This window comes from Pezoporus flaviventris, unplaced genomic scaffold, assembly GCF_033815535.1.
Source record: "Pezoporus flaviventris isolate CSIRO_AGI_PZ_B2104156 unplaced genomic scaffold, CSIRO_AGI_Pfla_v1 ptg000013l, whole genome shotgun sequence".
Lineage (NCBI taxonomy): Eukaryota > Metazoa > Chordata > Aves > Psittaciformes > Psittacidae > Pezoporus > Pezoporus flaviventris.
In genome coordinates, this window is record NW_026892561.1 from 35,369,849 (window position 1) to 35,381,939 (window position 12,091).

Genomic DNA, 12,091 nt, shown 5'->3' on the forward strand with positions numbered 1-12,091 from the left:
TTTAGGGTCATTTTGTCAATGGATTTTTATGAAACCACAAAAATCAGTAGCATTTAAGTGCTCTAGTTTTCACTTCTGACATGCAATACAATATTTCTGCAGAAACTCAATGTACAGGCTCTGAGGAACAGGAAAATTCAAGGACCAGTGCTACAGCTGCAGAGGTTCATAAAGCAAAATAGACTTGCTTGCATTTGTCTATCTGTAATCACATTACATATCACATTTCCAGTTACTCCAAATATCCTTTTTTTTTTGACATTGCACAGTAAATCTTTTCTAAGTTTCTTTATAGTCATACCCACAGTATGTTTAATGCTTAGTACTACTGTACTTCACTGAGTGTATTACCATACATATATATATATATGTATGACACATACTACCATATCTCTATTAGTCAGAGGGACCAGGAATGCCCCCTGCTCCATAGACCTCTCCCTCTAGCTCAGCACCAAGCTCACCAGGTGTTCAAGAGTCCTGAGGGTAGCCGAGATGAACATCACTTTCCAGGGCTCCTCAAAGTCCTCTGGCATGGGACTGTAGAAGTAGTAAGCAAGGATGACAGAGGCAAGGAAGAGGCACAGCAGCTTGGATCCCATGTCTACAGGCACAGATCCTCCCAGACCAATGTAAGCGGCGAGGAGAAGCAGACAGGCCAACCCAATATGGGTGATAAGCAACTTCTACTTTATTTGTGACGCAGTTCACACATATATAGGAGTGGTATTCAGCCACTCCTTCTTGGCATAACAGTATTGGTTAGCCCCCACAGCTTCCTCCACATTCTCCTCCCAGGTCCGGTCTCCGGCCACCTGTGGGGGCCACCCCCTGCCTTGCTTGCACAGTCCTCCAGAACTCTATGGTCCTGCTCTTAGAGTCATTCTGCAACAGACCAACTGGACTAAGAGCTCTTACTGACTCTTAAGAGCTACAAGCCAGCACACACGCATAGGGCAAAGTTAATCCCGTGCTTTATTTGGGTCCCAGCCAGGAGGTGATTTCTCATCAGATCACACAGGGCAGAGGTTATTCTACCATGCAGCTCCAGGGAAAACATGTATTTTCTAGCAAGGCATTCAGCAACTTGGAGCTGCCCCGGCACTGAATCCCGGATTAAATATCAAGGAACCTCCATCCCCTTTACCCCATTTCATGCATTTGGCAACAACAGCCAGCAGGAAGTCTCAGGAGGAAAGCAGCAGTTGAAAAGATAAGGAACATGGTCAGCAAACCAAGGGCTGCAAGAACGTAACATTCAACTGCAAAAAGATATATTGAATATTCAGGAGCTGTTAGCTGCCACTTCTTACTGCAGCTGCACAAACGCAGCCCAGCTTACAGCAGCACCCAACAGGATCAGACCACAGCAGCACATAAGCCAGTCTCATTCCTTAGGCAGTAACAGGCACCTTCTGCTTTAGCAGAGTACACCCTTCATCTTGTACTAACACACCGATCCAGTTGTGCAATAATAGGTTTGGCAGGAAAAATAAAAGCAGGGCAGGGCTTGTGTAAAACAAGAAAAATCAGGTTTAATTGTCATTATTCTCAGGATTAAGATTTGTATACATCTCCCATTTCTGCATAGGGTGGACTCCCAAATGGATAATAATAATTCCACTAAGGACACACTACGAGCACAGGCATACACAGAGAGTGAAGGGTAAAAAGAAGAGCTGCAGCACCAGGATCCCTGCTTTAGAAATGAAGTGAAAAATTAAAAAGGTCAATTAAAATTTGTCTTACTTCTTTTGCTGAAGTTTTACCAACTGCAAAGAAGCACCACCCTCTCTCACACTGAGGCAGCCCTTGGGGATGAAGCAAGAGAAGGATCAGAAGACAAAGATGAACTGTGTGTCACCTGCCCAAATGCAGAGAGGGAGTGGGCCTTAGTCAGCCTTTAGTTTTCTTTATTGGAGTTCCGGGCACCTCCAAAATATCAAAGTGTTTTAAAAATCCTGCTCAGCCCAGGCTGGGCCACCCTGCTCTCTCTCATCACTCCTTCTGTGGCACAACAGTCAGTCATAGTCCAATGTTCTTGACGCCACTCCAACAAAAACAAGAGACAACACACCCGTGTGGTCACTTTGTCCATCCCAGAGGCCAGTGCAAGGTGCTGGGGACAGGGGAAGAACCCAAGGAAGCAAGGGTGCCACGGCTTCATGCCCCAGATCCAAGCAGTAGCAAGACTGCTGCTGCATTCCCAGCAGGCACACACATGGTAATGTGTGTGCACAGAAGGCTGGACAGGCAGATCAGCAAACCCCATCTTCTCTTTTCTACAGCTCAGATCACTTGGTGGTCTCTTCTAGCCTCAACCATCCTGTGATACAGTGTAATAAAAAACAGTCACACAGTATGCCCTCCTTCCTATTTTATTTATTTTCATATATTCCAAGCTAAAAAAAGGAAAGAAAAAAAATTAATGTACATTTAAGAGGACTAAAGCCAGAGTTAAAACAACAATGGAAAGAAATATGTGGTCTTGTAACTTCATCTGTTCGTAACAGCGATGTATTTTCACCAGCTTCCACTTGTATTACATGGGTACATACTGCACTCCTGCAGAGTTACTGTGAAAGAATCGTCCAAGTCAGACAAGTTGTGCTTAAGCAGACCCCTAGGAAACTGCTTGTTTTAGGAAAACACACTGGGAAATAAGATTTCAGAGCAGAAAGCATTTGCAAGGCTGTCTAGCAAGAAAAAAAAGTATTGTCTTGCCTAAATGGGAAATAATTGAGTATAATCTGGTTGTGATTCAGCCCTTTATAATAATAACATAATCAAAAATATAAGACCTAAACAAATGATTGGCCAAAGCTGCAGTACAATCCTCTTATCCACATTTAAGGCTGCTGTTGTCAGTAGGGTCTATTTCTAGAGAAAAAGAAAATGAGCAATTGGGGTAAAATTATTATCTGACTTATTGCAAAATAATTCTTTTTCCTTGTCAGTTACTGCAGGTTCAGTAGCTGAAGTGGGGTCCCTAGGCTCGGGGTTAGTGTACAGCACTAAGGCTGTACAGAAGTGCCTTATGTTACATTGGAAAGATAACTCTCAATTGGGAGATTTTGGACGGAAATGCAAAAGCTTATTACATTTATGTATCAACTGTTCCATTTGTTTCATGTCTATGACTTTAATTCTCCGCTGCTTCTGGAATAACACACTTCCCCGCAGCTTTAAAACACAGGCACTTTCTTCTGCCAGCTGTGGTGCCACTCCTGCCAGTCACCCGTATGTACCAGTGGGGACACTTCCCACCTCCCTCACAACATCGCTGCCTTAAATTTTAACTACAGTTGTTTTGTGTGGTTGTAATTTGTATATCATTTTCATGAACTACATAGAGCTCTCCCAGACTGATTGTCTAAACGGCCATCATGCTGAGCCTGACTGGGACACATTTAGCAGATAATAGCTGAGGACTCCTGGATCACAGAGGACAGTTGCCTGTGTGTGTCCTGTCCCAGGGACACTACCAGGAACTGGTGGCCCCAGTCAGCCTCCCTGAGGACCCCTCCCACCCTTGCCCACTGTGCATGGCCCCTACTGACTCATACAACTGAGTGCAGCCCTTCCCCTTCAAATCATGGGGGTCCTGCACTACCCGTGCACTACCTCGCATGCTAGGCACATCACCAGTGCAGTGCTGGCTTGACTGAGGGGGACTTCTGGTGGTGTCAGCACCCCCAGAATGCCAGGGTGGCCCGGCTGTTAAGAGAGATGCTAATTTGATCTGGTGATGACTGTTGAGTTTTTATACATCCATGCTGAGAAGGTCACGTCTTCACTGGGGTATGGAGTAACAGCTTACTAAAATAGCAGCCAGGGCCTGGAAGAGGCACATAGGCTCCATGCCTGAGCAGGCTCAACATGCTCCAGTTACCCACCTGGGTGGCAGGAGTCCAGGCATGTCACTGCCCCATGCTTGCCAGAGCAGGCATGTCAGGCTGGGGATAGTCAGCCATGGGCACCCAATCCACCCAGGCAGGGCTCCAAGGGCTAAAGGATGGAGATACAGGTCTTGAAGGGGGATGAGGGGAAAAAATAGCTAACACCCCAGGGACAGGTGGCAGCAGGCAGGCAGCCTGGCAGGGCAGAAACTTGTCCCAAGTTTCAGTGGGAGGAGGGCAGGTGTCCCAAGCACCTCTGCCAGCACTGCTGGTGCTTGCTGCTGCAGCTGTTGTACAGGCATGAAAGGAAAAGCACAAACACGCTAGTTAGTTGTGCTACGCAAAGTGGTTTTCTCATTCCTGTACAGTTTTTTAGGAAGTAAACTGAAAATCCACCTGGAGGCAGCACAGCACTGCAGAAGTTGATTTTTCCACCAAGTAACGGCACTTATGGGCATCCAACACCCAGTGACAAATACCCATTATGTAAGTCCTTCTCTCAGCAGGGCAAGGATCAGCTGCAAGCATCACCCAGGGAGTTGAGAACAAGGGAAAAGAACAAAAAGCAACACTGGAGCTAGCAAAAGTTGTCCACGGTTGCCTTCAGTGAGACAAGTGGCAACCTTGTAGTAAAAAGCAAAAGGTTATTCTTCTGTCCTTAAATACCTCTGATGGACATCCAACAGACAAATGATATAGTTAGAACAGTGTGTAGCTCAAAGTACCCTTTGAAAGGCAGTAACCCCACATCTGCTGTAACGAGGTCTTTATCCAACACAAGAACACACAGTAAGTAAGTTATTTAGGAACCAGCTTATTACAGAACACTAAAGCAAATGAAAGAAAATCCACACCAAACCTAGATAAATACTTACTGACATTAAGAATTTAAGCAATGGTTATTTCTGACTTGACTCATGAAACCCTCAGTGTTCAACTGCTGCATTTTTTTCAGCAACAAACCAAGTTGCATTTCAATAAGCAAGTTGTTCCGTATCTCTAGTGTTGCATTTTCCATTGTTCTAATAGCTGCATTTCATACCAACAAGTTCAAGAGCTTCATGGTACTGTACTGTTTATCCCACCACAACTGAATTGTCTTCCAGCCTTTCCTCAGTAAACTAAAGAGGCTGTGGTTTGTGCCCCTCGGGGTGGGGGGGAATCAAGACTTCTTATCGCTGGAGACAAAATAGTATATTGCCCAAAGATGAGGACAAATCTTTGCATGCCAAAACTTCGGCACATCTACAGGGGGAGAGAACCAAGGCGTCAAGCAGAAGCACCAGCAGGGGATCAAAGCATCACTGGACACCAGAAGGACCTTCATCCCTCAGCTGGAGGCCTGCTCCCAGCAAGGGGATGACACCATGGAAGGCCAGGAGTGCTGCTGCTGCCACCAGGCACCTGAGGAAGCATGCACCATTCCTGCTTCTCACCTGCAATAGCTTTCCCTCTTCTGTCCCTCATTCCCCCAGCAGCAGTCACGGCCATCTGTCCCCATCCAACCAACCCCACCTTTTGGGGACATGCCATAAACCAGCCTTCCCACTGCCAGGGCACAGGTACCTCAGTGAGTGAGGATGTGGATCTTTGCCTTTCCAGCCATTGCCTTGAGCAATTGCTTAATTTGCCTTTACCTGAGACAGCTCTGAGCCAGGAAAGCAGCAGGAAGCATTCAGTGCACAGGGATGAAGCCCAGACACTGCCAAGGGTCAGGAGGGAATGGAGCAAGGAAAAGCCCTGGCACTCTCACCTTATCACAGTCTTGGGTTTAGGTTACCAGACCAGAGCTGTCCCTGGTTAGCAGATAACTAGAAGGTGGAGTTTGACAGGAATGGGTAAACAGTGAATCCTATTTTTGAAAGAAAGAACAAAATTGGCTCACTTTTTCATACATTCTTTTTCTGCCCCAGAAGACTGTTACATATCCACCCAATCGCTACAAAATAGGTTTGAAAATACTAGTTTATAGATGAATGGGCATGCTGATATTCACTCTGAATTAAACAGCTTTTGGTTTAATATTCAGAAGCTAGTACCGTATTTCATATCACTTAACTAAGCTTCAGTCAGTTATTTCTACTTTTACTTCTCCATTGTTACTACCCACACCTTTTAATGTTCTTATAGAACTGGAAATTGGCCTGGTTTTATAAAATGAAGAGATGGCATTCACAAGATGTTTTAAACAAGAGAATTTGGACACACTTTTTCCATCTGTTGTTTATTACTGAATTGTAAGTTGCATAAATGGAAACAAATGTCTTATGTGAAGATATATTCATACTCTGAACTGAAAAAAAAAATCACTGAAAATAAGCTGAAATTTAACACATGCAGCGCTTCTTAATACATGACAAAGCAGCAATTCCATAAATATGGTAGGTTCATAAAAGCATTAAAGTATCCAACAAAACATTTTCCAACTCAGTCTAAAAATATTAGACCGAGATAACAGGAGATTTCAAAAAAAAAAAAAAAAACCAATATTTTTCTTTTGTTGTTTTGAAAATGAAATGTTACCACCCCACCAAAGACAGGAAGGAGTAAAAGAACAGTATTCGTTGCATCTCCTTCATTTCTTTGTGCACAGGTTGCAAGAGCACCAAGTACAAAAAGCATCGCAAAGCAACTCATGCACACCACCCATGGAGACTGGCAGCAGCCAGAAGCCTTCCACCTCCTCACCTCCTGTACTCCATGCTCCTCCTGCTCCATGCAACCTCACCCCAAAATCCTGTAAAGAGGAATCTCTCTGCCTTGGAGGTGACGTGGAGGAGGACTGTAATGGGTGTTCAGCTCATTCCCTGAAGAAATGAGTTAAATAGAAGTCTGCAGCATGTGAGGTTACTTTTTTGCATCTCATCTTACCCAAAGCCATTCCTCTCGCAAGTGAAGAAAAAATGTTCAGCAGATAAAACCTGCAGAGCTGTTATGTGGGTGCACTATTCCATAAGAGCCATGTCACTCAACCACTCTGCCTTAGAGGTAGATCAAGACAATAAACTACCTCAACTGAACTCACATTAAACCAGAAATTTACACATACTATAAACCACCTTCACCAATTTCTGTTCTACCTCAAGTTTCAAAGTTCAAAACAGCTTAAGAAACCCAAACACCCAAACTTAGGAGAACCATTTTGCTGTCACCTTCCATGTCCAGCTTCTGAGCGTTTGCATAGTTCTAGTTTTCACATAGTTTTTCCTTTTTACAACAAGTAGCACAATATTTGAATTTGGGATCCAGAAGCAGATTGCAGAAAAGTTTAGATTTGCCATCCCAGGGGACAGGGATCCATAGAGACCAGTGGGACGATCAGCAGGAATCTTACATAAATCTTATCAGCACTGCTTTAATTTTAAGTCCAAAGCAGTCATTTTGGAAACTGGAATGACTGCCTGACAGACCGCTAATCAGGAAAGAAACAATTTGGTAAATGTTTTCAGCAAATGAGTCTTTAGATTTGTTTATTCCAACATATATTTGAATTTATGAATGTAAATATACATACATACGCATGCAGAAACATATTTAAGTCTGAAATCTGAAATTAACAGTGCTTTGGGACCGCAGAGTCAATGGGCATGCCAAGGATGATGAATGGAAGAGACGTTATTCAAACAAACGTCTATGTATTTTTCTAAATGAGTTGCAATGGCATCTGGGGGGATTAAACTGCTGTTAAAACAACAAAGCAGCTCTGAAATGTAATTTCAATAGCAGATGAGAGAAAAGCATGATGAAAACCAGTATTTGGTTATTTTTGCTGTTTATCTTTCAAAACAAACACTGAGATGTTTTAGAAGAATATATACAAGATTATAGAGAGAGTTCCCATTTCCTCTGGAGTTCATGGGGACTGATTCTTTCCTACTGCTCCAGGGGCCCAACAAGACCATTGAATTGGGGCAGCCCCATTAGCCTGGGCTGTGCATGAGATCAGATAAATGACTGCAGGCTCTTTCCTGATATTATAACCTACAAATTCAGAGGAGGAAGTTCGTGGTAATCCTGACTTACACAGATCCAAAGGGTCAGAAAAGCTGTCAAGTCCAACAAGACCAGTCACTGGAATGGGACTGCAGGATGCTGTAGCCTGACTGCACAGAGAGGCACTGTCCTGCCAAGGCATCCGTCCAACTCTGCTGGGAATGTCCCAGCTCCTCTCCAAAACTGCTGTGGAAGGCAGCCAGTGCTGTACAGCTTGAGGACACATTGCTCTCTTTGCCCCCACTCCCTTCCTCCAAAATTAGCAAGAAAGTTACGAAAATAAGGATGGGGATTGTAGTATGCTGGAGAGGCTCCTCGATGCTGTTATTAAGCAGCTAAAGCCACAGTGAATAGGACTATCAGAAAGTAACCATTTATATGTATCTAATTTTTATTAAAACAAATATGCAATAGTATCAGGGATTTAATTGATAAGGAAATAAGAAGTTACATGAAACTCTTCATAGCTTGCTTGTATCAGTATAGACCAGACAATCTTTGGACAGCAGGGAAGCACTCAGCAGAAACAGTTCCCGCTATCTCCAGCAGATTTTCTTCATGTTGGCACCTCCTAGAATTTGGCCAGCTTTTACAAGTCAGATTCTTCAGCAGGAACGAATGAATAGCCTGAAATAAAGTAACCACTAGACTGTGTTCACAAATACACATGCAAATAAACCAATGTGCTTTTGACTCTGCAAGTTAAATGAGGAAGAAATACGCCTACCAAAAGTGACAGCCCCACAGCTCCCGCTCACAGCCCTGCAGGCACACCATAGGTTTGGCAGAGCTCAGGGCACTGTGTCTGCAGGATAGTACACTATCACAGGTGCTCTGCTTTATGTCTCCTTCAGACAAGTGCAACAGATAGGGACCAATTTCCATGCCAATTTTCTTGTTTGTATAATGCTGTCTGAAGTCAGCATGGTTGTTTATGACCTGCTCTGAAAATCTATACTCAAGCAGCTGAAACACAAACCTGCCTCTTTCTACTGCTCCCACTTCCTGAAAACTCAGCATCTGGGTATGAGGGCATGGAAAAGCAGAGAGGAAAGCAGTTTGGTGGTACCTGAGCCTGGCCACATGGACATACCAGAGCTGTTTGTCCTCGTAAGAGCACCCTCAGGGCATCACTACTGAGCATATTATTACTCTTGTGACTCTAAGCACTTTTCTTACTGCCCCATGTAGATAGCCTGTGCAACTATCCACTGCCAGGACAGCACTTCTTCCGAGTCTGTTCACTGTAAGTGCTTCGATTTGAAATTACATATTAATCAAAGGAAGTGAGCCACTCCTGGGGAAAACAAAAGGGAACCAAGCACGAGCACTTCCCCAAACGGCCTTGCTGCAATGGAGCTATCAACACAGATTAAATTGGTCAAGGTAGTACCTTCCTGGAACATGTGAAAATACAGTCAGATATAACCATGGTGCCAAAAGGACAAAAACCTTCACCTCCTTGGTTTATTTGTCTGTATCACATGAAGTATCTACAGAAAGACGAATATTTGAAAATACAGTGCAAATTATCTGTGGTAACAATTCACCATTTCTATAGTTTTTAGTGTTTAGTCTATAAAGCTAAAGCTCAGACTCAACAAACACCTTCCTTTCAGCAGCCTGTGCATCTCATAACAGAGCTGCATGGAGTTCTACATCCTTTGGTTCGAGTTCCTGATTGCAAAAACTTTCTCCTGGGAGAGGCAGCAGCCAGCCCAGTTTCTCCACTTGGCAGCACTTGGAAATAAGATTATGTTCACTTACAAAGTTAGCGTTAGCAGCTGAAAAAGGATATATGTATGCTTCCTTTCGTCCCCCTGAGCTCTTCACTCCCGGGATTTATACTTTACACAATTTTGACAGATACTAGATCAATTGTACATGATTAATTATTATTAAAAAGCGTATTCCACTAATACAGGTAGAGACCAGGAAGAGATGAAGATGTCTCCCATCAAACAAATTGGTCACGTCCACAAGCTAGTCTGCATTGCTAAGCTACATGAGCAGAATAAAACAGGAAGCACACTCAAATATTCTGGATCATAAGTTGGGAAAAAAATTCATAGGAAAAAAAATAATAATCAGTACAACTGTTCCCCATCAGTCTGCTTTGAAATTAGAAGCACTACAGTTTAAGAAACTAAGGGCAGACTAAAGGCATTCCTGGAACAGTTACCAGGAACTCAACATCAAATCTGCCCAGGCGCTGAGGCATCAGAGGTAATGCACATACCCTTCAAGATACCTCCAGCACCCCCTCAATATCTTCATTTGCATCCACTTTGAACTGATTGACTCCAATCAGGAATTTTACACTATATATCTCCAAAAATAAGTGACTTCAAAGCAGAAGTTGCCTACTCAAAGTAAAGGGAATATTAAGGAGTGCTGACAACTTGCTTGTCTAATATTCTAAAATTACTTTGTATTATGCATGAACTATGGTCAGTTCAAATTACAACTTGATTCATAAACAAAGACAATAAGTTAAATGGAACATGAAACAAAACATATTGAAAGCATCAGCCTTGAGCCTTGGGTCTACACATCCTTTTTCCCCACATTAATGCTCATTTTTTATTTCCCATTTTGTTTTCACAGGAATGTTTGTGGACAGCATATTTTGTGATACCACAAATATGACCCCAGTATTTTTCAGGTCTGTCAGCATGTTGCCTACCCTGACCATACCCAACTGTATTTCAAGTATGAAAGGTCCAAATTTACAGTTCATGAGGGTAACAGTAAAAAAACTGGTTTTTACATATCTTTTAAAGATCTTGTTTTACTAGATAGTATTTCTTAGTCTAAACATTACATACGCTGAATAAGGGAAAAATTTTGACTTTTGGGGGACTTAATATGCTTAATTGTTCACATTATGTTAAGAAGTTTACTCAGTACATTTGCTTTGGATTTTAGCTCCCCAGCGTCTGTGTATCTGACCTGTACGGACTACCAAGTTATTCATTAGCCAGGATTCTGCTGTTTCCCAAGGTACTAATCAGTGACACTGCGCAACAGCTTATCTGCAAAGACATTACATTAGTTTAATGAGCTTAATGTTAAATTTTATTAAGCCTATTACTAAAAAAAAAATATATAGACCAAGATATTCTCAGAGGAGAATATACCAAACCCCTAAACATCATGAGGGGAGGCTTGTGGGACCAAAACAGCCTTAACCAGGAATTCTTTCTGAAGGCTGTGAAAGCCTCCCCTGACTGCTTTAGAAGTTTCAATATATCCCATGATCAGTGCAACTATTCTCACAGTGAATCTTTACAGCATTTAAAACCAGACAAACATGGCCACAGCAACATTCTTATGAACATCCAGTAATAAAGCAGGCAAAAGCCTGTGCTACAGTTTGGCACTCCAGATGTTGAAGGAAAAATAACTAGCAGAAACAGTTTTGCTGTCTGATTCATATGATTATAGACACTGTAAGCTGCCCCTCACTGTAAGGTTTATTTCATGGTTTCCTCACCACCACCCCCCAAGGCTATTTCTTATTCATGTTTATTCCCCAAAGCTATTTCTACAGCACCTGCAGGAAAGGCAGCATGTGCACACCTTTTGGTAGTGATCTGCAAAGGGTTCACATTACATGAACAAGTCCTGCTTTACAGAACAAAGACCACAGTTCTGTGCAGGCCTCATTTATAGCAAAGTTTTCTTTAATTTCTGAAGCAGCAAGTCTTGAATTTCTTAATTGGTTCCTCTTGTGAATAGGAAAGGAAAATAACCAGGAGTAATTCTCAACAGCTGCTGAAAATGCTAAAGACTTTAGATATTTCTTTATGCAAAAGAATATTTAGCCAAAATGCCACAAACACTTGTCATTTCTTTTTGTGAAAGAAAGGTTAAAGGAAGTTAAAAATATTGAGCTGGCAATTACTTATCACCTGAAGTCATACCTACATCAGTCTGCAGTATGTATTCAAACTCTCACTATGCTAAAGTAGAAAAACATAGGCTCAACCGAAGTAAATTACACAACTCTGACATGTTGTAAAATGACCTTACTGATCTTTGGAACATCATAATACTCTGAAGAAATGGTGGTGACATTCAACTTGCGTCAACAGAAGGTTCAGCTTACGGGTAGTATTTGAAAATGGTATTATCATCATTAACTCATGGAAGAGCTCTGAAAGGTCCTGGGTAATTTCCTTGCTGTAGAAACTGGT

The 12,091-nt window shown here is 42.5% G+C and overlaps 1 protein-coding gene across 2 annotated transcripts in view; it reads right to left on the minus strand.

Moving 5' to 3' along the window:
- Positions 1-12,091, minus strand: part of LOC133268905 (arylacetamide deacetylase-like) — a 47,464-nt gene that overhangs the window by 13,636 nt on the left and 21,737 nt on the right. The window contains exon 1 of one of the 2 annotated variants that reach the window (XM_061452714.1): positions 465-625. The exons of the other annotated variant lie outside the window; for it this stretch is intronic. Within the exon in view, the coding sequence (XP_061308698.1) occupies positions 465-602 (138 nt within the window). The 5' untranslated portion in view covers positions 603-625. Of the gene's footprint in view, positions 1-464; positions 626-12,091 lie in introns of those variants that run through there. 2 annotated transcript variants of the gene reach the window in all.